At 34.7% G+C, this 27,638-nt stretch overlaps 1 protein-coding gene across 1 annotated transcript; it reads left to right on the top strand.

The window, feature by feature from the left end:
• Window positions 1-24,172: 24,172 nt before the first annotated feature.
• LOC107649749 (small integral membrane protein 1-like) lies at window positions 24,173-24,346 on the top strand (the record flags this gene model as incomplete). The annotated part of the gene is made up of 1 exon (XM_016424663.1): window positions 24,173-24,346. A coding segment is annotated over one exon (174 nt), but the record flags the coding sequence as incomplete, so codon positions are not given.
• Window positions 24,347-27,638: the final 3,292 nt, after the last annotated feature.

Here is a 27,638-nt window from a genome sequence, read left to right as displayed (position 1 = left end):
ATTTCCCTTGATATTCTTGATCTTTTGTTCTTCCAAATAACCTTTATTATTGTTTGTTTTTTTCTAATTGTATAAAAAGGTTTTTTGGTAGTTTGATGTGTATGTCCCCAAATAAGTACATTAGTTTGGGTAGGATTTTCATTTTTATTATGTTAGCTCTTCCTACCCAGGAGCAATTAATGTTTTTCCAATTATTTAGTTTTGGTTTTAATTGTGTGGAGAGTGTTTTGTATTTATGTTCATATAGTTCCTGAGTTTGTCTTGGCAGATAGATCCCCGAGTATTTTATATTGTCTAGGGTGATTTTAAAGGGGATTTCTTTTTCTAACTCTTGTTGCTGGGTTGAGTTGGAAGTATATAGAAATGCTGATGATTTATGTGGGTTTATTTTGTATCCTGCAACTTTGATAAAGTTGTTGATTATTTCCACTAACTTTTTTAGTTGATTCTCTTGGATTCCTTAAGTAGACCATCATATCATCTGCAAAGAGTGATTGCTTGGTCTCCTCATTGCCTATTTTAATACCTTCAATTTCTTTTCCTTCCCTAATTGGTACTGCTAGTGTTTCTAGTACAATGTTAAATAATAAAGGTGATAATGGGCATCCTTGTTTTACTCTTGATTTTATTGGGAATGCTTCTAATTTATCCTAATTGCAGATGATGTTTGCTGATGGTTTTAGATATATGCTTATGATTATTTTTTGAAAAGGCCCATCTATTCCTATGCTTTCTACTGTTTTCAATAGGAATGAGTGTTGTATTTTGTTGAAGGCTTTTTCTGCATCTATTCAGATAATCATGTCATTTTTGTTGGTTTCCTTGTTGATATGGTCAATTATTTGAATGATTTTCCTAATATTGAACAATCCTTGCATTCCTGGTATAAATCCTATCTTATCATAATGAATAAACCTCATGATCATGTGCTGCAGTCTTTTGGCTAGTATTGTATTTAAGATTTTTGCATCTATGTTCATTAAGGAAATTGTTAGTTTTCTTTCTTTGTTTTTGATCTACCTGGTTTTGGAATCAGTACCATATTTGTGTCATAAAAGGAATTTGGTAGAACTCCTTCTTTGTTTATTATGTCAAATAGTTTGGATAGTATTGGGATTATTTGTTCTTTGAATGTTTGATAGAATTCATTTGGACCATCTGGACCTGGGGATTTTTCTTAGGGAGTCCTTTGATGGCTTGTTCAATTTCTTTTTCAGATATGTGGTTGTTTAGGTAGTCTATTTCTTCTTCTGCTCATCTAGGTGATTTATATTTTTGTGAATATTCAGCCATATCACCTAGATTACCATATTTATTGCCATATAATTGGGCAAAATAATTTTAATGATTACCTTAATTTCCTTTTCATTCAATGTGAGGTCTCCCTTTTCATTTTGGATACTGTCAATTTGGTTTTCTTCTTTCCTTTTTTATTAGACTGACTAGTACTTTGTCAATTTTATTTGTTTTCTTTTTTCAAAATACCAGCTTCTAGTCTTGTTCATTAATTCAATAGTTCTTTTAGTTTCAATTTTATTACTTTTCCCTTTAATTTTTAGGATCTCTAATTTAGTTTTTATCTGGGGATTTTTAATTTGTTCACTTTCTAACTTTTTAATTTGCAGGCCCAATTCATTTTCCTCTGCCCTCCTTAATTTGTTAATATATGAACTCAAGGATATAAATTTCCCCCTGGTACTGCTGTAGCTGCATCCCATAGATTTTGAAAGGATGTCTCTTCATTGTCATTTTCTTGAATGAAATTATTAAATGTTTCTATGATTTGTTCTTTAACCAATTTTGGAGAATCGTATTGCTTAATTTCCAATTAATTTTTGATTTGCCTCTCCCTATATCCTTACTATCATTTTTATCACATTGTGGTCTGTGAAAATTGCATTTATTATTTCTGCTCTTTTGCACTTGTTTGCAATGTTTTTTTGCCATAGTACATAGTCTTTGTGAATGTACCATGAGCTGCTGAATAAAAACTGTATTCCTTTTGTCCCTATTTATTTTCTTCCACATATCTACTAATTCTAATATTTCTAAGATTTCATTCACTTCTCTTATTTTTTTCTTATCCATTTTTTGGTTAGATTTATCTAGTTCTGATAGAGGAAGGTTCAGGTCTTCCACTAGTATAGTTTTTCTATCTATTGCATCCTTCAGCTCCATTAGTTTCTCCTTTAGAAATCTGGATTCTATGCCATTTTGTGCATACATGTTGAGTATTGATATTTCCTCATTGTCTATACTGACTTTTATCAGGACGTAATTATGTTACCTATCTCTTTTAACTAGATCTATTTTTACTTTGTTTTTGACAGATATGATGATTGTGACTCTTGCCTTCTTTTTATCAGTTGATGTCCGATAGATTTTGAGCCATCCATTTACTTTTATCCTATGTATATCTATCTTCCTCATGTGTGTTTCTTGTAGACAACATATGGTAGTATTTTTGTTTCTGATCCACTCTGCTATTTGCTTCTGCTTTACAGGTGAGTTTATCCCATTCACATTCAAAGTTATTATTACTGCTTGTGTATTTCCCAACATTTTCATTTTCTCTCCTTGTCCTGTTCTATCCTCTTTCATTATTTTCTTCTACTCCAGTATTCTGTTTTTAATCAGTCCCCGTAATCCCCACCCTTATTTTACTTTACTTTCTCCACCCTCCCTTCTTATTACTCTCTTAATTTTATTTTGAGATCTTTATAAGCTATCCCACACACTCTCCCGCCTTGAATTACTTCCCTTCCCACCCTCCCTTTCCACCCCTCCCTTTTTATTCTTGCCTCATTTTTTATTAGAATTTTTGTTTGATATTTTTCTTCTCTCCTCCCTACTTACTCAATTATGATCTAACGAGCCATCCAAAACACAGAAGCAACAAATGCATTGACATATTATTTCTCAGGCTAATTATCTCATCATATCAGAACACAGCTTATGATTTGGTCAAAGCTATACTATTTTCTTAGATTTTCTTTAAAATAAAGAATACAATGGCAAATATTTAGGAAGAAGAGAGAAACAGAGAGATAATTTCAAGCCAGTTCTCAACTATTAGACACTGAAGCTTCTCAATAAGCAGGAATACTCAATGATCTTTTCAGAAAAACTAGGAAAGGATAGGAAATCTGTTGTTTGGTCTTAAGAAAGATCCTCTTTTAATTCATACTTCTTTAAGCAGTATTACTATATAGTTTTCTGCAAATAAGAAAAATTTCAGCCACCTGTGGATTCAAACAGTTCTATGTTAACCTAGTAATAGCAAGCTGTTTAGTTGATGACTATGTAAATAATTCATAGGCCTTCTATTGGTAACCATATGATCTTCAGACCTTTCCATTCCTATAAGTATTTTAAAATGTCATTAAGTTTTATTTCATTGTCTCATTTTTTTAAACCTCCCTGGACCAAAAGTTTTAAATTCATGTTTGAAGATAATTTTTTGAGTTTTTATGAAGGGGTAATGAGTTTATATAAGAGTTCTTGACATAGAAGAGTTATTCTCATAAAATATTATTTTAAATTATTTTAAAATTGAGGTTAACTCATACTTTGTTTATTAATAAAAATGAAAAGGGTATCAGAGTGGTGGATTTAGTGGAATGTCTATGTGTAATGTGTATGTTTTTAATAAAGTCATTAATTATAGTTTGGGGGGTTTGGGACTAACTGTAAATTTTTTCAACTAAAGGGCTACTTCTGAATAAATGCATATTAAATTCTGCAGAAATAAACCCAAATAACATTGGGAAAATAACTTTAGATGAAATAAAATTTTAGGAATGGGAAATTAACCCCATAGAAAAATATTATAAATGGAGGTATATGACTGTGCAAGCAAAATTAAGATTATTAAATCTGAAAATAATTTTAGGGAGCCAAGATTATGATAGTTATAGTATGTTGTACTGAAATGAACTGTTGTACATGGATACAGTAATAGATGCACCATTTGGAGACCTATTAGCTCTCCTATCAGAGAGATCTCCAGACCTAGCTAGATATAGATAAATGTGAACATTTTCCCTCTCAACAACATATTTTGTCTATAATTGGGAACAAATATTAATAAGGAAGGTAATAACATTAAAAAGTATTATTATAATTAATACATATTACATAGTATTTTATATAATACTTATTTGATTCTTAGAAAATAATTGGTGTACATGATCTTATTTGATACTAGCAAGTAAGTAATGAGTATAACTTGAATTTGTATAATATTCTAATTTCTATAAATCACTTCCTTACAATAGTACCATGATGTGCATATGGTACCAGTGAGGCTGATGGTCAAATCAAAGTTTTATCTGCCAAGAAGAATGAGTGAAAATGGGTATCGGCCTCGAGCAATAAGTAGAAGGTAAAATTAAGGGATTTTAAAGAGAATTTGTTGGATTAGAAGTTAAATTTCATCAAGGTGACTTCTGGATGAAGATAATTCTTGGCAAAGATACCAGAGTGATTTGTCACTTCCTTTTGCAACATATTAATTTAAATAAATGTTGTGACTTGCTCAGGGTAATACCGCTAGTAAGCATCTGAGATTGGATTTGAACTCAGGTTTTTCTGACTCCAGGTCCAGTGCTCTGTCTTCTGATCTCAATGCTCCATGGATACATATATACTATATAATACACACACATATATTTTCTATTAACTGTCTCTGTTAAAATTAAATTATATTTCTACTAATAAAATATTACATTTTATGAGGTTTAATAAGGATTGTTAGAGATCAAGGAATAAAGAAGATACAAAGTAATAACTCACATGCCCATGGCTGATTAGCCAATTTAGAAATCCCTGCACTTAGCTTACTTACTACATCTTTGCAAAAAGCAGTGCAAATCTTAAAACTACTCAGACTCTACTTTAGAAGATTTGGTTCAGCAACTTCCCCCATTTTTAACAATGAAGATACTTAATCAGGAATGTATTGGGAACTTTTAAAATTACTCCACCCTACTCAGACAGTGCCTTAGGGGAAGATAAAGTTGAAAATTCCTGATTAAACAATGAAAAGTCCCCAACTCATATCTTATAGTAAAGTTAGAACCTTAAGCTAGGTCTATTTTTAGATCTAATACAAAAGGGTGTTAAGTATCTGTAAAGGTTAAATTAACCACAAAAAGGTCAAGCAACTTACAAAAGGCAAGCTTAACAAAGAGGTGTGAAGTATTCAGAGGATTTTATCTAACCAGAGAAGGTAAAAACCAAAGAAGGTAAAAACAAAGAATGGGCAGTCCTGGGAAAAAGCATCTACTGTGATTGGTAGACGTGAAAATTTAGGGGAGGTGACATAAGAGAAAAATTTTTTTTTAAAAGGAGACTAAAAAAGTCAGTTCAGGTAATGGAGTTTTTGGACTGGAATTCAGTTTGGGATTGAGTTGGATGATGAACGCAAAAAGCAGGAAGAAAGAGGGAGAGGTAGGCATTACCGCCAGTTAAATACTCACTGGGATCTTGCCCAGGTGGAGACTAAGGTGAGATTATAGGGAATTCTGGGAAATACCAAGGACTTCTGGGGATTGAAGTCTAGGGTTCAAATCTCCATTTTACATCTCTACATCTTTAGTTACATATGAATATCTTTTCCCATATATATTTCAAAAGCAGCTAAGTGGAGTTACTTATTTAACATATCTTTGTTGTGAAAGAAGGTGCTAATGGTAATGGTATCAAAGATTTTAAAACAGTACCAACTGAACATCTTCATAAATTTGCCAAAGAAACATGGAAGCTCAAAATGAGTTTACTTATAATGTTTCATAATGAGTACCTAGCGAATGCAGATATACTCCTCTGAGCATATACACCGTTATCAGCTGGTTTCAGTCCAACACACTGAACTTTGTAGATCCAGTTTCTGGCAAAGAGTGATTGACATCTTGTTGCCATATGTTGTCAAGTAATTTTCTAGTTGACTTCATACAAGAAGAACTAATTCCAGATCCAGAACTGAGTTTGTATACCAAAAAATATTCTCTTCCCTCTCCCTACCACACTTTTGGTTTTTCTTGGCAGCTTTAAAATGACTAAGAAATTGCTGTTGCCCACAAAATAGAATGGATATTTTTGGATGTCTTATCTACCTACCTGCCCATCATGTATCCCTGAGTACAGAGTACCTTTTTCTTTTGAGATCCTTTCCTGATTTTAGGCAAATGAGTGTCCCCAGAGACCTCCTGGTCCATGATGTACCTTTGTGATATTCTAAAGGTCAGAGGAGCAACTAAAGTCTGTGGCAATGTAAAGATTAAAATTTAGGGGATACTGAGGCAGGTAGAAATTAGTTTCTCTCTGCAAGGAGTATTATATTTTTAGAGGTTTATTGAAGATTAAGGATTAAAGAAAATACAGGATAAGAAAGCACGTGTCTAGGCCCAGGGGCCTAGACAACCTTACCTACATTATGAAAAGAGACGTGTCTGTTTGCCAGCGGAGCCAGGAAGAGACGAGAGCCCCTGCCGTGGACGGAGACCCTCTAAATAATGATTTTGCTCTTGGCCCAGGTGAGAACCCAGTGAGCTTACAAAGCACTCTGGGAAAGTGGAGCAAGGACTTCTGGGGATTGAAGTCCTGGATTCAAGTATTCATTTTTACAGGCACAAAGCAGCCTCTGAGTCTGGTGAGAAACCAATACAGATGAGCAAGAGAACAATTTATTCAACAGCTATGCCACACAAAAATGTAAACTTGATGGCAATTCTGCAAAAAAAGGAAATGAAAATAAAGAACTAGGACCAGGAAGTAACCTCTCCCTATTGTTTTGTCAGGTTGTAGTGTATCAATTACTTTAAATTGTGTCCAATCTCTGTAGGTGCCAAGCAAGTACAAAGAGGAGCTTTGTGATTTCCAGCTTAGAGGAAATGTATTAGTGCTTCTATACTTGCAATACCTTCTAGAAAGGATGGGAATATGGGATATGTAAGGAGGAATAGCATCTTTGGTGCAATGGTTTACTGAGTCATTTCAGGACTGCTTATCCATCTGCGGTGTCTACCTGTCATCTATTTTTCACTTGTGGCTTTAGGAAGCTGCAGTACTCACAGTAGCTACAGTCTAGTAAAAACCATCTTCACAGGTTGACTAAACCAGGGTGAGGTCATTGACAGGACTCAAACCCATTGTGCTTTAGGAGGAGGTCTACCCAAAGCTTGTGAAGATTTGCCTGGTGTAATAGGCAGATGAGAAAATTTTTTTCTAATGGCTATTATTTTTGAATTGAAAAACTTTTATTTAATTAATTAACAGAATATTTTTCCATGGTTACATGATTCATGTTCTTTCCCTTCCCTTCTACTCCCTCCCTCCCCCCCATAGCCGACACACAATGCCACTGGGTTTTACATGTGTCATTGATCAAGATCTATTTCCATATTATTGATAATTGCACCAGGGTGATCATTTAGAGTCAATATCCCCAATCATATCCTCATTGACCCATGTGATCAAGATGTTTTACTTCTGTGTTTCTACTCCCACAGTTCTTCCTCTGAATGTGGATAGTGTTCTTTCTCATAAGTCCCTCATGATTGTCCTGGATCATTGCGTTGCTGCTAGTAGAGAAGTCAGTTACATTCGATTGTGCTACAATGTATCTGTCTCTGTGTACAATGTTCTCCTGGTTCTGCTCCTCTCACTCTGCATCAATTCCTGGAGGTTGTTCCAGTTCACATGGATTCTTCCAGTTCAATATTCCTTTTCGCACAATAGTATTCCATCACCAACATATACCACAATTTGTTCAGTCATTCCCCAATCGAGGGACCCTCACCCTTTTCCAATTTTTTGCCACCAGAAAGAGCACGGATATAAATATATTTGTTTTAAATCTTTGAAACAGGCAATTTAGAGAGCCTTGAATAGACTTGAAAAAGGCCAAGGTCATCTACTGTGAGCTGGGTCATCACAAATCATCATGACTTCTGTTTTTCCATTGGACTTTTATGACTCTGGAAGAGAGAGTGAGGCAATATGATTCATTAGCAAGTCAAGATATCATCTCATTATACCATTGGTCCTCTTTTAAATGAAAGACAAACAACAATAACCTTCTCAGGAAATATGCCTTTGAAAGTGGTAAGAGTGGATAGAGTGTTGGGCTTAGAGTCAGGGAATTTGAGTTTAAATCTAACCTCAGATAATTATTAATTCTTCAACCCTAGGCCCCTTAACCTCTCAACCCTTAACCTCTATTTGCTTCAGTTTTCTCAACTTTAAAATGATAATGATAACAACACAACTTGCAGGATTGTTGGGAGTTTCAAATGAGATAATAGTTATGAAGCACCTAGCACAGTGTTTGACATATATATGTAGCTACTGTTTTAATATATATCCCTCCCCCAATTAATGCCCATGGTTAATATACATTAAGGAGACCAGTTGAACTCATGAGCAATAGGACAACTTTCAGCTTCTCTTCCTCAGGTTTGCTTATAGAACTTTAAGGGAAGAAATAGTCATTCTCTGGGGGAAGCAACCTGCCAGTGCTAGTAGAGGTTGGGATAGTACAAAGGGAATTCTGAATAGTTAACTCCTTCTAATTCATTAATAATTATAAATCTCTCAAAATAGAATAGAATGATTTATGTCAGTACAATCCTTATCACTGTAGGTGGTTTATCAGAAGCTTAGGGTTAATATGTGTAAAAATAAATTGGCAAATTATAAAAATAAAATATTTAGATGGAAAAACTGTTCAATATACAGGTTCAACACTGTTTAGTTACTTTTGATAGAGGTAATCAAAAGTAACTTCAGTGATGAAGTGAAACTCAAATGTGAACTTCCATTCAGGGCCATGTGCAAGGATGCTAAAGAGGCTCTTATTATAAAAATTAAAAAAAATTATTGAAATATATAAGGATAAATAAAGGATTTCTAATTCTAAGAGATTCTAAATCTAACCAAATAAACTCCCTGGTTCTGCAAGGAACTGCTACACTAATCCTCCCTGATCGGACTAACCCAAATTTATACTATCTAAATAAAAACTACCACTATTATCCTTATAAATCTTAATTTTGCCCTCAAATTATAAAATAGCAAAGGCTAGATGGTTGAGCCTCAACAGGAATCAAGTTAGGATTCTGAGTCTTAACAGAATCATAGTCCAAAACAAAGACCAGGTTTTTCTTTGGTCTTCTCAGAGTTAAATAATCTATAAAAACCACAACAGATATTCAATAATGTTTCCCAAGTTGTGAAAGGAAAACACTGAGCTCCTTCAGGTCTTTCCCTCAGAGAGAGGCAAATATGTCTCAGAGTGTGTATCTCTTCCAACTGCCAGAGACAGAAATTGACATAAAAATGGTTATAACTGTCACATCTGAAATTAACATGCTGTCTCAGCTCTTCTTCAAACTCCAGTTCTTTTCTCAAACAGCCACTTTACTTCTTATCCCTAAACTAATAAAATAATACTTATTTTTCTAATATCATTCTTACATCTAGAAGAGATCAATGTTTCAGATAGGGTGTTGAATTATATATGGCCTGTGAATTGTCAATGTTTGAATTACCAAGATTCTTAGACTATTAGCAGGAGACAAAATTTTAGGATGGGGGGAATGGGACATAGAGAATCATCATAGAATAATGGATAGGGTTTTGAACTTGGAATCAGGAGACATATTTGAATCTTGCCTGTGATACTCACTATGTATACATTTTCATTGGTAAGTCATTTAGTCTTTCTGGTTGCTCTCAAATTCCTCATTTAATATGGGGACACATATATTACCTAACTACTAGGGTTTTGTTTGGATCAAATGAAATTATATATATATATATATATATATATATATATTCAGATCTCTTTCTCAACCTTGAAATATTATATAAATGTAAGCCAATATTTAGAGCCCAAGTTTTCTTATCTATAAAACTGGTTAACACTTGAAATCGCTTTCACACAGGTATATTGTGAGGAAAATGCTTTGAAAGCTTTATAGTAGAATAGTTGTCTCATTAAATTTTTTTATCTAAATATTTTGTTTTTACATCACCATCCTTCCTTCCTATCTTTCTTTTTCATAATCCCATATCTTTTCAAAAAAGGAAGGAAAGTGAATTGTGAGCTGTTATCTTCCAAAGGATCTGTTGTTTGATCACTGTAGTTCCATTCCTTTGGTCACAACCCATCTCAGCTGTTTCAAATTCCTGTAATCTACCAATCCTAGGAGATCTACCATAACATGCACTATTAGTCTTACATAGGTCTGCAGTGTATGCAGAAAGGCAGCTAGTTTCAGAATTCATAACATGGCAATATCTTACTAGCTGAGTGTGGAGTATTTGCACTGTTTTTATTCTCCATATCCCATTGTGCTTCTGTCTCCTGCACTATATTGGCAAGCTTCTTTCAATTCAAAGATATTATGAATTATTCCTACAGCCCATTTTATTAAATTGTGATAAAAATTTAAAAATTCTTATAAAGTATAGCATTTCCCCATGAGAACAATGTTTCAGTGGATATTTGTTTCCTGCCCTAAGTGGTAGCAAATAAGTGAGAAATATAGCTGATATTAACAGCATGTATTTAGAAATCTAAAGTTTGCAAAGCATATCTTATGTATTTGTATATATATATATATATGTATATATAAATATTTATCTGATCCTTACAAAAACCCAATAGGTTGGTGCTATAATTATTCCTATTTTACAAATGAAGAAGCTATGACTAACAGGGTAGAAAGATATTAAAAGAAAAGAAGAAAAAATGATCAGGTTGTGCAGTTGAAGAAATAAAAAGAAACTGTGCTCTAAATTTCATAAAATTGTAATAAGGGACTATGGATATTAATTAAACAATGCCCAATGTTCTCTAAAACATATATCCAACATTAAAAAACATAGTTTATTTGACCTTAAGCTAATGTGCTAGAGATAATAAAAATTTAATGTTAATTTTGTTTGCTTGTTTGAATTTTGAAGGGCTTTAGGGGGATGATATGGATTGTTTGAGACTTTTCCTCTATCTTTAAAAAATATTTACTTTTAAGAACTATTTAAATGAACTTAGAATTATCTTCTCCCATCCCATCCTTTCTCTGTCTTCCTTCCTTCCTTCCTTCCTTCCTTCCTTCCTTCCTTCCTTCCTTCCTTCCTTCCTTCCTTCCTTCCTTCCTTCCTTCCTTCCTTCCTTCCTTCCTTCCTTCCTTCCTTCCTTCCTTCCTTCCTTCCTTCCTTCCTTCCTTCCTTCTTCCTTCCTTCCTTCCTTCCCTCTTTCCTTCCCTCTTTCCTTCCTTCCTTCCTTCCATCTTTCCTTCCTTCCCTCTTTCTTTCTCCCCCCACTGTCTCTGGAAGTCTTGCTAGGTTAATATATATGCATAATTTTGGATCCCTATGGGCATAATTCCAAATAATTCTCCAAAATGGGTGTTTTTAGTTCACAATTCCACCAATAATGAATTAGTGTCTCAATTTTTCTGCACCCCTTCCATCATTTATTATTTTCCTTTCCTGTCATATTAGCTAATATGCAAGGTGTGAGTTGGAATCCCAGGATTGTTTTAATTTGCATTACTCTAATCAATAGTGATTTAGAGCATTTCCCCACATGACTATAGAGCTTTAATTACTTTGTGTGAAAACTCCCTGTTCATATTGTTTGACAATTTATTAATTGGAAGAAAACATGTATTCTTATAAATTTGACTATTCTCTCTATGTGTGAGAAATGGTGCCCTTATCAGAGAAACTTGCTATCTTTTCCCCAATTTTTTCCCAATTATAATTACTATGTATCTCCCTACATCCTTTTCCTCCCCCCTCTCCAATTATCCTACTTTCTCTCCTTTCAACCTGTCTATCTTCACAAGTGTTTTTGCTTCTGAGTACCACATCCCCCAATCTGTCTTCCCTTCTATCAGCACCTCTCATTCTTATCTACTCTTTTTTCTACTTTTCTTTAGGGTGAGATAAATTTATCCCACCTGTGTATATTCTTTTCTCTTTGAGCTGATTCCAATGAGAGTAAGTTTCAATGTTTCCTCCCACCTTCCTCCACTTCTCTTCCACTATAAAAGCTCTTGCAAGCCTCCTTTATGAGAGACATTTTACTCCCATTCTACCACTCACTTCCTCCTTCTCCCAGTGAATTCCTCTTTCTCAATCTTTAATTTTATGTTTTTAAATAGCTTCTACTTTCTCCATGTCTTTATATTGGCTTTCTTCTACACCCAGAATGTTCTTGAATATCTTCTACATATACATGCATATTTATTTTATATGTTCTATACTATTCTATACTTAGTTATTCACATATTTAAATTTATTCTACTTAGGAATCATCTCAGAGCATGATAGTCACTCAACCACTTTGACTAAACACTTTTTACTTCAATGGAAAATGACAAAACCCAAGGAAAAACCACAACTAATTGATCCTTAGAACAGAATTTATCTAGTTCTTATGTCACATTTCAGTGGGGTGTAATGTTTGCAACCCTAGATTATATACTAAAGTTCTATGTCAGTTCTGCTGCTTACTTCCTAAGTGACCTTTCACAGTCACAGCTTAATTCAGAGAGGGCTCTGAATATTGCTCTTTATCCATTTCAGCTTTGAAGTTCTATTATTCTCACATTTGTTGTATGAGATATGCTTTGTATGCAGGTTCATTAGCAGAAATACTAAATGAATGGACATAGGTGAAGCTCACCATAGTATATGTATGGATTAAGTAGACTAAATGTGAAGAGGACAAGCACCTCTGGTGTAAGGGATTGTTGAGAACTTCCCAGGGTCACTCATTCACCTTTGGTGTTCACCTAGAGCTCAGCTCTCACCTTTGGTTCCAAGAAGCTGTAGCATGAACAGAGGCCACATCCTGGTAAACTATCTCATCATATGGATTAAACCAGATTTAGTGTAAACAATGGACCACAAACTCATTGATGAATTAGGGGGATTGTTACCATAAGCATGCAGACTTCCTCCAGTGGAATGGGCAGATGATAACAATTTGTTCCAATGGCTATGAAGGTGCCTAAACTAGGCACTGTGGAGTATTTAGAGCTTGCTCAGATATCCACAGTCATCTACTGCATACTAGACTATTGCTAGCTGTCCTGACTTTGTCTTGCCAGTGGACTTTGATGACTGGTGGAGAAAATAAGCCTGATGATTTTGTGCAATTCTGCCTCATATAAATTCTATTCAAACACAGGTCAGGACATTACTCCATGATTGTATTGTTCCTTTTCAAGGATAAAGGAAAAACACCAGTAAATATGCAATGTGTAGTCATATATACAAAGCAGAAAAATGTGGGTCTTAATACATCTTTCTACTGGATAATGGAAAGATATAAAATGTGAAGTCACCCTGTTAATAATGATTATGATTGGGCCATGGCTTAAAATATAGATGTAATAGTCATTTATTTGAAGTACATCAAATGAGGGCATTAAAAAATCTGCCTGGAGTTTAAACCTGAAAATTAAGGACAGAAGAAAATGTTCACAACTTTCATGTCAAATACCATTGATGTTCATAGTCATAACACATGAAAAAATATTTGAAGAGAGACAATGTCAGTCAGTCAAATCCTCAAGTATTTTAAAAACATTTCCTATGCACAAGGCACTGAACTACAAAGTGGAGATGCCACTATTAATTAGAGAAATGTAAATTAAAACAACTCTGATGTACCACTCTACTACTATCAGATTGGTTAATATGATAGAAAAGGAAAATGATGAAACTTGGAGGGGTTGGGGGACAGTTGAGATGCTAATGCACTGTTGGGGAAGTTGGGAACTGATTCAGCCATGCTAGAAAGCAATTGGTACTCATGCCCAAAGGGCTATAAACAGTACATACCTTTGACCCAGAAATATTATTTCTAGGTTTATATTTCAAAGAGATAAAAGACAAAGAGGGGCAGGAACTATATATAAGAAAATATTTAAAGCAGCTCTTTTTACGGGGGCAATAAATTTGCAAGTGAGGGGATACCCATTATTTGAGGAATGCCTAAGCTATAGTACATGATTGTAATGGAATACTGTGGTGCTGTAAGAAATGATAAACAGGAGAAGTTCAAAAAATCTAGAAAGAGAACACAAATTGAAGCAGTTTGAAATATGTGGAACCCAAAGAACACTGTACAAAGTGATAGGAATATTGTACAAAGAACAGTTGTGAATAATAATGATCCAAAAGAGTCTCAAATGGCACATGATAAAAAATGACATCTGCTTCCAGAGAAAGAACAGCTGGAGTCTGAATCCAAACCAAAGAAAATTTTTTGACTTTCTTTCTTAACTTATTTCTGTTTGAGTATGCTTCCACAAAACTATTAATATGGAAAAATGTTTTACATGCATAATTGCACATGTAAAATCTATATGAGAATGCTTACCATCTTGTGGGTGGGAAGGCATGGAGAGAATATGAGACTCAAAAAATTCTTTTAAAAATGTTTGAAACTTCTTGCATGTAATTGGGGAAAAATAAAATAAAATTTAAAAAATAGTGGATTATACAAAGTAACATAATCCCTACTTTAAAGGAACTCACAATCTAATGGAAGAAATGACATATAAATAAATACAAGGAGACAGTAGATAATCTTATAAAGAAAGGTACCAGTCACTGAAGTAAGAGGGATGATCTTCTGGAGAAAGTGTGAATTAAGTTGAATCATGTAGGAAGTCAGAAATTATGACAGATGGAGGTAGAAGACAAACAGCATAAAACACAGAGACTGGGGATGGAGTGTGCTGTTGGAGGAATAGCAAGGAAGTCAATATAACTGAATCATAAATGATATAAAAGGTAGCAAAGAGGAAAGATAGAAAGGTGCCAAATTATGAAGATTTTTAATGTCAAAATAGAGGATTTTAGGGACTTAAGAGGTCAAGATGGTGGCATAGAGGCAGAAAAAGTTCAGACCTCTGAAAACCCTTCTTTACCAATTACAAACTAAATGCTCCTTGGGGACTGAAAATCAAACCTAACAAGACAGAGCCAAGGAACCCTCCTGCTGGACTCAATTCAAAAGGTATGCCCTGCAAAAGCCAGAATTTGAGAACACACTGGTTTAAGGGAAACAAAGAAGGAAGATCCCAGGACCCCCCCCCCCCACCTAGAATGCTAAGCCTCCAATGGCAGTGGGAACTTCTGGGTGGGCAAAGGCACTAGTTTGGAGGGAGTACCTTGCAGACAGGGCTATGCCAGGCTCAGAGCATCAAACACAGGCAGTGGGGAAAGAGCTAGAGAGGGAGCATAAAGTGGGCAGCCTGGTCACAGCAGAGGAGATACTCCATATTTCTCCAGCCTTCCAGGAAGTTTTGGCCTCAGGGCACATGTAGCCCAACCCAGCTGAACTTAATCCAATCAAAAGTCTTCAGAGGTCAGGGAAGTTCAAGGTCCAACACCCCTCTTCCACAGACTGCACTGAGAAATCTCCTGACAAAGCTCCAAGAAGAGAGACTGACAGAAAGCCCCAAAACAACAAACACACAAAAAAAAATAGATGAGAGGAGCAAGAGCACAGACAACTGCAGGGAGAAAAGAAGGGGTAAATATGAGCAAATAAGAGAAAAAGAAAAAAGAAATTACAATCAATAGCTTTTATACAGGCAATGAACAAAGAGCAAACAGAACAGAGAAGGGGGAGTGAACATCAAGCAATAAATCAGAAATCTCAGTGAATTGGATACAGGCTTTGAAAGAACCCAAAATGCAATTCAAAATATGATTAAGAGAGGCTGAAGGCAATTGGGAAGAGAACTTAAAAACTAAGATAAGTCATCTGGAAACATAAAATAGTATCTTCAAAGCCAAAATCAACCAGCTTGAAAATGAGGCAAAGGAGATGAAAGATGAAGTAAAGAGGATGAAAGATGAGGCAAAGGCTACGAGAGATGAGGTAAAGAGAATGAAAAATGACCTCCAAAGAAAATCAGACCAGAAGGAGAAGGATAGCCAAGAAGTCAGAGATGAAATCCAGTCTTTAAAAACCAGGATACAACAACTAGAATTAAGTGACCTCACAAGGCAGCAGGGCAGTATTACACAAAACCAAAAGAATTAAAAAATTGAGGAAAATATGAAGCATCTCATTCACAAAACAGAAGGTTTAGAAAATCATTCCAGGAGAGACAACTTAAAAATCATTCATCTACCAGAAGACCATGACAAAAGAAAAAACCTGGACAGTATACTACAGGAAATCATCGAAGGAAACTGCCCTGATATTCTAGAACAAGAGGGAAAAGTGGAGAATGAAAGAATCCCCAGATCACCTCCTGTACTTAATCTCCAACTAACAACAGCCAGGAATGTTACAGCCAAATTCAAGAACTATCAGACCAACGGAAAAATATTGCAAGCTACTAAGAAGAAGTCATTCAGATACCATGGAACCACAGTGAGGATAACACAGGATCTGACTGCATCTACACTGAAGGACCAAAATGAATGGAATATGATATTCTGGAAAGCAAGGAAACTAGGTCTACAACCAAGAATCAACAGCCCAGCAAAACTGACTATATTCTTACAGGGGAAAGTATGATCATTCAACAAAATAGAAGAATTCCAAGCATTTGTAAAGAAAAGACCAAAATAGAACAGAAAATTTGATGCCCAAGCACAGAACTCAAGAGAAGCATCAAAAGGTAATTAAAAAAGAGGGAAAAAAGAAAAACAAAATCAACCAACCAACCAAACAAAAAAACCCTTTTTAAAGAGACCCAATAAGTTAAAACTATATGTATCCTTTTAGAAAAGAGTTCATTGGTAACTCTTAAAAATTATTATCACCTGGGCAGCTAGAAGAATTACACTTAGAGGGAACAGTGACAAACTGTATAGGATGAAATTCCAAGACATAAATATGTATATAGATATATGTATGCATAAATACATATACATGTGTATATAGATACATGTATATGTATATATATATATATACATAACTAGAGGTGAAAAAAGAGGTTAATACTAAAATAAATGGGAAAAGAAACAAAAATGGGTAAATTTATATGTCACAAAGAAGCACATGGCGGGAGGGGGGAGAACATCAATACACTGGAAAGGTAAAGAGGTAGGAAATAGGACATACTCAACTCTTACGTGCATTGAAATTGACCCAAAGAGGGAAGAATAATCCAATCAATGGGGGCAGTGAATAGATCTGTGCCCTGTAGAGAAGTAGAAGGGTAACAAATGGACTGGTGGGAAAGGAAGCAGTACAAGGGAGCAGAGGTTGGGGGGTAATTTTAAAAAGACTGGAAAGAAAATAAGGGGGGAAAAGAAGGGAGAGGGGTAGAAATGGAAGTAAAATAAGGGTGGAAACTAGGGGGTCTGATGAAAAACAAACATTGGTGTAGAAGGATATAGTGAAAGTAGAAAAGGCAGTAACAGGAGTAGAAATCAAAATGCTGGGAAATACACAGCTGGTAATCATAACTCTGAATGTGAATGGAATGAACTCACCCATAAAACGCAAGTGAATAGCAGAGTGGATTAGAATCCAAAACTCTATCATATGTTGTCTACAAGAAACACACATGAGGAAGGTAGATATGCATGCACAGGGTAAAAGTAAGTGGATGGCACAAATTCTATTGGGCATCAAATGATAAAAAGAAGGCAGGAGTCACAATCATGATATCTGACAAAGCCTAAGTAAAAATAAATCTAGTTAAAAGATATAGGGAAGATAATTACATCCTGATGAAAGGCAGTATAGACAATAAGGAAATCAGTACACCACACATATGCACCAAATGGCATAGCATCCAGATTTCTAAAGGAGAAACTAGTGGAGATCAAGAATGCAATAGATAGAAAAACTATATTAGTGGGATACCTGAACCTTCCTCTATCCAAACTAGATAAATCAAACGAAAAAGTAAACAAGAAAGAGGTAAGAGAAGTGAATGAAATCTTAGAAAAATTAGAGTTAGTAGATATGTGGAGAAAAATAAATAGGGACAAAAGAATACACCTTCTTTTCAGCAGCACATGGTACATTTACAAAGATTGACCATGTATTAGGGCATAAAAACTTTGCAAAGAAGTGCAAAAGAGCAGAAATAATAAATGCAACCTTCTCAGACCACAATGCAATGAAAATAATAATTAGTAAGGGTACATGTAAAGGTAAATCAAAAATTAATTGGAAATTAAACAATAGAAATTACTCAAATTTATAAAGAATTAAACCAATTGTACAAATAATCAAGCCATTCTACAACTGGTAAATGGGCAAGGGACATGAATAGGCAATTTTCAGTTAAAGAATTCAAAATTATTTAAAAGCACATGAAAAGTGTTCTAAATTTCTTATAATCAGAGAAATGCAAATGAAAACAACTCTGAGGTATCACCTCACACCTAGAAGATTGGCTAACATGATAGCAAAAGAAAGTAATGAATGCTGGAGGGGATGTGGCAAAGTTGGGACATTAATGCATTGCTGATGGAGTTGTGAATTGATCCAACCATTCTGGAGGGCATTTTGGAACTATGCCCAAATGGCGCTAAAGGACTTTTTGCCCTTTGATCTAGCAACATCACTGCTGTGTTTGTACCCCAGAGAGATAATAAGAAAAAAGACTTGTACAAGAATATTCATAGCTGCGCTCTTTGTGGTGGCAAAAATTGGAACACGAGGGAATGCCCTTAAAATGGGAAATGGCTGAACAAATTGTGGTATATGTTGGTGATGGAATACTATTGTGCTCAAAGGAATAATAAAGTGGAGGAATTCCATGGGGACTGGAACAACCTCCAGGAAGTGATGCAGAGTGAGAGGAGCAGAACCAGGAGAACATTGTACACAGAGACTGATACACTGTGAAACAATTGAATGTAATGGACTTCTCCATTAGTGGCAATGCAGTGATCCTGAACAACTTTGAGGAATCTAGGAGAAAAACCACTATCCACATTCAAAGGAAATACTGTGTGAGTAGAAACACAGAAGAAAAATAACTGCTTGAATACATGTGTCGAGGGGATATGGCTGGGGATTTAGACTCTAAATGAATATCCTAGTGCAAACCCCAACAACATGGAAATAGGTTCTGATCAAGGACACAAGTAATACCCAATGAAATTGCACATTGGCTGCCGGAAGGTGAGTGGAGGGGAGTGAGGGAAATAATGTGATTACTGTAACCAAGGAATAATGTTCTAAATTTACTAAATAAACTAATTCAAATAAAAAAGAAATAGTAAAATGGAAAAAAATAGAGGACTTTAGAGTTGTTCCTGGAGTTAATAAGAAGCTTTTGGAGTTCATTAAGTGGCGATGGGAAGATAAAATGATTAGACCTATGCTTTAGGAAAGAGAACTTTAGCACTTGTATGAAGAATTAAGTGGGGAGAGAGTTGAGGCAGGGAGACCAATTAGAAGGCTCTTGAAATAATATAAGTAAGAGATGATGAGGGCTTGAAATAGGTTAATGTTTGTGTGAGGAGAGATAAGGGGATATAATGAGAGAATAGAGTATGAAACACTATCTGAGGAGTCAGCAATAAAAGTTATAAGCTTATAATGGTTAAACATGCATATACAAAATATTTCTTTTTTCTAAGGGGCACATTTGACCTCATATTAGTGATACTAATTAGACTAGAGTATGGCTCTATTAGGATACTTTTACAGAAAGAACAGAATAGATAAAGGATATTTTTGGAAGATCTTCGTGTATAAAGAAGATATATTTACATCAGGAAATCTAGGTGCATGAGAGCAGAAATATAGGGGAGTGTATTTCGATGAGGATCAATGCAGGCAAAAATGAAAACATATTGTGGTGGGAGTATACTATATACCATATGGACATACTAAAGAATTAGAAAGGGATTTTTGGGAAACTGAAGCAAAATACTGTAGTGATAAGGTAGGTGACGTATGCACACATATACTACTGTTTTGTTTTTTGTAAAAAGAAGGCAAGTTGTAAATCTTTGACTTTCCAAAATGAGAATACTAATTTTCAAATTTAGAGGACCTGATTCTGAACAAATTGATTAATTTATTGCTAAATTAGAGACAATGTAATCCTTGCAAAATAGTGACCACTCCACCTTTGAACTGGTGATCAAAAATGAGAAGAAAGTCAAGCACCTAGATTTTGAGAGATAAAGTTTCCGGAATTCAGACAAAAAGGTATTTGGGGAAAATATGGGCCCAGAGTTTGTGGGAAAAAAAGGACTTTATATTTATGATAACATTGTGGTTCGGTTCAGAGAGCCAGAGTGAAGTTGAGGGTATAGGGTGCTTTCAAAAATTGATGCCTAAGTGCCAAAATTATGAAGCTCAGGGTAGTTTATGTTAGCATTATAATACATTATGCCTGGTATTTGTATTTTCAGTGAATGTGCTTCAACGGTATGATTTAAAGTTATTGTGGCAAAGGGCTAAGGAGATTGATATTGGGGAGATGTGAGATGAAGTCTAATAAGATTCTGCATTGTGCATCATTTATGAATGGTTAATTTTGAATGTCTCCATAGCCTTTTCATGAAAATAGCACATGCCTGAGATTGGAGGTACAGGGGGACCTAGAACTCAGGGCTTATGTGGAAGAACATTCCAAATTAATAGAATTAAAATTTTGCTCTAGTTATCCTTGTAGAAAGAGTAGAATAACAAAGATTTGACTTAGGTTGAATGGATAGGTAGATTGAGAGGTAAATAGATAAGTATCTTCAAAATTAGTGGAATGACCATGCCCAAAGAGTAATAATTGATTGAACAATATCAACTTGGAGGGAAGTTTTTAATGGAGACCTAAGACCCTGTCCTTTGCCATTTGACATTTTTTTAGCAGTAATTTTGATAAAACTATATATGGTATGCTGGTTGTCTGTTATTTAAAACAAGGATTGAAGCAAGTTGGATAATAGATTCAGGACACAAATTTATCTCACCAGCTTAATCCAATCAAATGAGAACTTCAAAAGGGATAAATATCATATTCTACTCTTTATTTAAAATAATCAGCTTTATAAAAAATAGAAAAGGCATATCTAGACAACAGCTGGTGCAAAAGAAGTTTTAGTCGACTCCAAGCTCATTGTGAGTCAACAATATGATACAGCAGCCAAAAAAAATTAGTTAATTCAAGCCTTGGCTATGTTGAAAGGAATATTATTTATAAAAAGAGAAATGTACTGATATAATCTGTCCTGGTTAGATGACAATGTGTTTAGCTCTGGATATCTCAATGTAGGAAGTACATTGCAAAACAGGAAACCTTCATGAAAATACTTGGATTATGCCTGGAAACTATGATATATAAGGATTAATTGAAGGAACTGGGGATGGGTAACTTGGAGAATAGAGTTACATATAAGTTTATTCAAGTATTTCATCTCATAGAAGAGGTCTTGGAATTGCTTTTCTTGGCTCCAAAAGCTAGAAATAGGACCAGTATGTTTCAGAGAAGCAGATTTTTGATATGACACGAAGAAAAACTCCTTAACAATGTCTGTTCAAAAGTTAATTAGGCTCCCTGGAAACCCAATGTGTTATTCCTCATTGGAAGTTTCCAATTAAAGAATAGAATATTTGCCAATTTGAGGAAAGAGTTCATGTTCAGAATAACCATAATTCAAGAACCTATTGGTTGATGTCCTTTTTAGCTCTGTGCTTCTGTGATGATATCACCCAACTCTGCAAGTCAGATAACCACTGGCATAGAAACCATTCATCATCAAAACAACCTCTGCTCAGTGCATCAGAATTACACCTATATTTTAATGTATCTGTTTTATTCTATTTAAAATACTGAAATGACTTTAAGCCATTTAAAAGTGATTTAATGTCTTGCTTAATCAGTAGACTTACTTAGAACACACACATATTTATCAAAGAAATAATGGCTAACAGCAATGAACATTTCTTTCTTTACTGCACACTACTAACTCCTAGTGAGCAAATGTTGAATGTTTTTAAGAGGAGAACTAACACTAATAAATCCTCTTTTGAAAAAAAACTTTATATTTCATGACATTAAAAACCACAGGCTCTGTCCGATAGTGATATATTCATCATTGATGTTTCAAGATTGCTCTGTTTTGTGTAGAATAAAGCAGTCAACTCTTTCTTATGGGTGACCACATCTCATATATCTTGTATTCAATTGAAACAGCATTGAAGTAATATACAAAGGGTCTTTAATATTGCATTTATGAGAAAGTAGTAGGCATCCGGTTCAATAAAATAGATTGTTTTTGCTTTACAAATAAGATGAGAAAGTAGATAATTTGCCATTTGTGGTTTTGTAATATGAATAAAAGTCTTGTCTGGCAAGTGTCTGATCTTTATTTTTTCTTTGCTTGCTGAATAAAATAGAAAATTCTTATTTAAAAATGCTCTAAAGTATCTAATTCTAAAAGATACAATTTTTGAAATTATTTGATGTCTCAAAACTTGATATGTGGAATTTTGCTTATAGAATTTTTAATATAAGGTATTTATCCAATGTATACTTAACTGTGTCTATTTTATATAAATTTTCATCCTGATTGCATTATTTAGATCATTATAATGACAGGTAACTTCTGCTTTTACCAGTCAATCCAAGTGACATATTATTGTATGGATTGGAGGTTGTTAGATAATCATAACATTACACAAATAATGCAATAGTCTGAATGGTTGATATGATCACCCAGATAGACATGACCCTAACAAACTAGAGCATATAAAGCAATCTCAGCATGTCATAGAATTATATGCTCTAGAATCTGAAGGAACCTTGGAGAACTTGGAGCCCAGTTATCATATTTTAGGAAATTGTAGCCCACTGAAGGTACGTATTAGTCAAGTTCACATAAATAGCAAGTAGCAGAGTGAGATTTTAGTTAAGGTCTCTTAACTATAAGTCCACGATTACATCCACTATACTAATTTAGTTAAGCAGTGCCATTTTATGATAAGAATTTAAGTGGTTTCCAGAGCATACAATTATAACCAGAGAGAATCATAGATGAAAAGAAGATTTTGGAATTGTATTTTATTGATTTACATAATTTGATGTAAGTTGTTTAGAGATTCTATTTCTTAGTTTTTAATGATCATTTTGATCCTATTGTATTCCCATAGGCCATAAAAGTACTGACTAGAGCTACAGAAAGTAGAAAGCTAATATACCACACTGGAGATGGTGAGGATGGGCAGCACTACTGTTGCTAATTAAATACTTTATGAATTAGCTCTACTGTTGATAATTAAACACTTGTATTACTCGTCCTAAGGGTGAGATGATGGATTTGTGGGACATAAGGAAGAAGGTTTTCTACTCTTTGGGTTGGTTGGAAAAAAAATTGTCAAGAACAGGGAAAAGTAAATGAAAATTATGCCCCTTCCTTTCTTTGATGTTTATATTTCCCTCCTCAACTTTTCTCTTCCATTCCTTTTACCTTCTCTAGTTATTCCCCCACCTTCTACAAGGTTCCAGGATTATATATTAAACTTTTCCTTCTCTTCTAGGAGAGTCTTTGGGTCCATATAAAATCATAGGATTTATAGTTACAACCCGTCTTGGGACTCAAACTAGTCCAGCCCCCTCTTTTTACAGATGGAGTAAAGGGAGTTTAAGTAAAATTTCTAAGGTCATATACCAGGGAACAGATTTGATCCAGGTATTTTGTAAACTATTCTAGAAAATAAAAGAAGAAAAATAAAGAAATAGATTACTACTTGAGAGAAGGAACTAGAAATGGAGAATTAATTAGAAGAATCTAAATTAATCTAAAATCTCAATAGGTGAATAAAACAATTTGATGTATAATGATCTTATATACTCTATAAACAGTTATATTTATAAATTTAAAAGTCTTATATACAGAAAAAGAAATACATTTTACCCTATTGGGTAAAACTAGGAATAACTGGAAGTTTTAAGAAGCCAGTTTAGGCTTGATGTCAAGAAAAAAACAAAAAACAATAACATTTTTTCTATCACATTTATCTGTCTTGCAAAGAATAGGATGCCTTGGAAGTAGTAGGTTTATTTTTACTGAAAGTCTTCAAAAAAGGTGGGATGACCACTTATGCCATGTGGGTTTTTTAAATTTTAAAATATTTTATTAATTGATGAAGATGGCGGCCTAGAAGCAGCAGAAGTTCAGACCTCTGAATACCCTTCCTTACTGATCAAAAACTGACACGAATGTGTCGACACCAGAGAGCTCTGGCTGTGAGCGGGTCTACAATAAACTATGTACTGGGAAGCTGGGCATCGCTATGAAGGTGGTAGGCAGAATCGTTCTATTCTGGGTCATCTTCATCATCGGCTACGTCACTGGGTACTACATCCACAAGTACAAGTAGCCCTTGTCTGAGCCTTCTGGACACCTTTCCCGAGGAACCCTCCACCCACCCAGAGACCTATTACTACCTGGCCAACACTATCAGGCCAAGGCTGGCCCTTGGGGGCCCATACACCTATAGAGATAGACACACACACACATATACACACAAAGGGACAAATATAGACACATAGACTCTTTTCAGAGAAAGAGAGGATGCGCTGTAACAAATACAGAGACAGACACTGGATGAGAGAGAGAGCAACCCAGATACACCAAGCCTGAGAGAGACTAGAAAGATGAGACAGATACTCTGATACGGATACACAGAGATGCTAAGAGACAAATATACAATTAGATACACTCAGAAACAAAGACATTTTAGATGGGACAGAGACTGGCAGGACAACACAGAAACATACAGACTAATTTACTGAAAGACTGACAGAAAAACAGATACACACTAACAACAGAAACAAATCTCTTCTTTCCTGCCCCAGGATAGAATTCCAGACCAAGCCATCCATAACCCAGCCCTCCCCTGCTACATTCCAGCCCCAGCACACTCGGTTATTGAAGCCCAGGATGGCAACTCTCATTCCCTCCCTGGTTCTCCTCACCAACTAGATAACCTCTCCTTTGGACCTGTGGCTGCCCTCAGACTGCCAGAAGTCCAAGAAAGATGAGAGAAGCCAGGAGACAGTTTTATCCTTCAGAAACCTTCCCAGGGATGACTTATGTTCATGGCTACAGTCGGACCCAGAGTCCCTATGCAGTGTCTACCCACCCCTACACCATCCTTAGTGAAAGCAGGACCTCAAAGGGAGAGAACCATTTGGTTGGCTGCATGAAGGGTTGCTGGAGGAAAGGGAGGGAAATAATGTGATTATTGTAACCAAGGAATAATGTTATAAATTGACTAAATAAATTAATTCAAATGGGAAATATTAAAATATTTTATTATTATTAACATTCTTTTTTTTCAAATTTTGATTTTCAGATTCTCTCCCTCTCTCACCCACTAAAAAGGCAAAAACACCCCATGATATCAATTATATAGGAGAAATTATGCAAAACATTTCTATATTAGTCGTATTGAAAAAAACAAACAAACAAGGAATTGAGAAATTTTGCCTCAGTTCACACTCAGAGTTCATCTGTTCTCTCTCTGAATTTTTTTCATCATGAATCCTTTGGAATTGTTTTAGATAATAATATGTACCAGAATATCCAAGTCTTTCATGTTTGATCATCATTACAATTTAGTTGTTATTGTGCATGATAACCTTCCATTTCTTCTTATTTTACTTTCTATCAATTCATGTCTTTCCATTTTTTCTGAAACCCTCCCACTCATCATTTCTTTAGCGTAAGAGTACTATATCACAATCATATGCCAAAATGATTTCAGTCATTCCCCAGTTAATGAGCATCTTCTCAATTTCTGATTCTTTGCCAATGCAAAAAGACATGGTATCTTTGTGCATCTAGGGCCTTTTACTTTTTCTTTGATCTCATTGGGGTACAAAACTAATAGCACCATTGCAGAATCAAAGGGTATACAGAATTTTATAGGTTTTTAGATATAGTTTGAGATTTTATCCAGAATGTTTGGGCAAATTCACTAATCTGCCAACAGTTCTATAATATCCTGATATTCTCTCCTCTCTGCTCTGATTTTTCATTTTGATAGGTGTGTGGTGATATTTTAATTTGCTTTTCTTTAAATCAAAAGTGGTTTAGAGCACATTTTTGTATTACTATAGATAACTTTGATTTCTTCATTTGGAAACTACTTATTCATATTCTTTGACCATTTATCAAATGGGCAGGACTCTTATTTTTATATATTTGACTCAGCTTCCTAAATATGTTAAATAAAAGCACTTTATCAGAGAAAATTGCTTCATTAAAAAGATTACTTATTGTCTAAGATACCATTTAGCAAATATGATTATCTCTTTCAATTAGGTCTGTTTTTGCATTTGCTTTGTCTGAAGCAAAATAGACTGCTACCTTTATTTCAGCTTTGTGTGTGTCTTTCTGAATTATACTTGTCTCCTTTATCAACAGATTGCTCGATTCTGGTTTTCAATCCTTTCTGCTATCTGCTTCTGTTTCATGAATTATCTCATTTCAGTCATAGTCATGATCATTGTGTGTTTCCCTTTATCACATTTCCCTGTTTATCCCTTCTCTCTTTTTATTTTTTACTCCCTTAAAAGTCTGTCTTGCTTCCAATAACAGTCTCTCCTAATCTGTTCTCCCTTTCATCACCCTCCCCATATGTCTAATTACCTTCCCCTCCTGATTTCAAAACAGAATTCTTTATTCAGCTAAGTGTGTGTATAATTCTTCCCTCTTTGAACCAATTCTAATGAGAGTGAGGTAAAAGCATTGTTTCCTGCTGCCATTTTCCTTCCACTATAAAACTTTTCCTCATACACCTTTACTTAACCCCATTCTTCCTCTCCCTTCTTCTTTCTACCAGAGCATCACTCTTTCTTATTCCTTCATTCATTTTTTTAATAATCATTAAAATATAATCAATATACACCAATGCCCTCTCTCTATGTAGACTTATTCTAAATCCCTAATATCGATGAAGTTTTTCAATGTTGCATGTATCATTTTGTCATATAGTAAAATAATATTTTAATTTCACTGAATCCCTTATATATGCTCTTTCATATTTACTTTTTATGCTTCTCTCAAGTCTTCTTTTTGAATGTAATGTTTTCTATTCAGAGATGACCTTTTCATCAGGAATGCTTGGCGATCATCTATTTAGTTAAATATCCGTTTCCCCTAGAAAGATTATACTCTATTTTTCTGGTTAGATTATTCTTGGTTATAATCCTAACTCCCTTGAATTCTGGGATATTATGTTCCAAAGCCTTTTCTCCTATAACATGGAAACTGCTACATCTTGTGTGACTGTGACTGTGGCTCCATGATATTTAAATTTTTCTTTTATCTTGCAATATTTTTGCCTGGAACTACAAATTTTGGCATTTGGCTATAATATACTTGGGAGTTTTCATTTTGGGTCCAGGATATGCTTGATGGATTCTTTCAATGTCTATTTATTCCTCTGATTCAAAGATTAAACATTTTTCTCTGACAATTTATTGAACTCTGATATATAGATTTTAAAAACAACAACATGGTTTTTAGGTAGTCCAATAATTCTAAAATTATCTCTCAATCTATTTCCCAGGTCAGTTGATTTTCCAATGTATTATTTCACATTTTCTTCCACTTTTTCATTCTTTTGTCTCACAGGGTCTTTACCTTTCACTTCCTCAATTCTA

This window comes from Monodelphis domestica, chromosome 8, assembly GCF_027887165.1.
Source record: "Monodelphis domestica isolate mMonDom1 chromosome 8, mMonDom1.pri, whole genome shotgun sequence".
Classification (NCBI taxonomy): Eukaryota; Metazoa; Chordata; class Mammalia; order Didelphimorphia; family Didelphidae; genus Monodelphis; species Monodelphis domestica.
The sequence above is the reverse complement of the archived record's forward strand: the minus strand, read 5'-3'. Positions and strand labels throughout refer to the sequence as shown.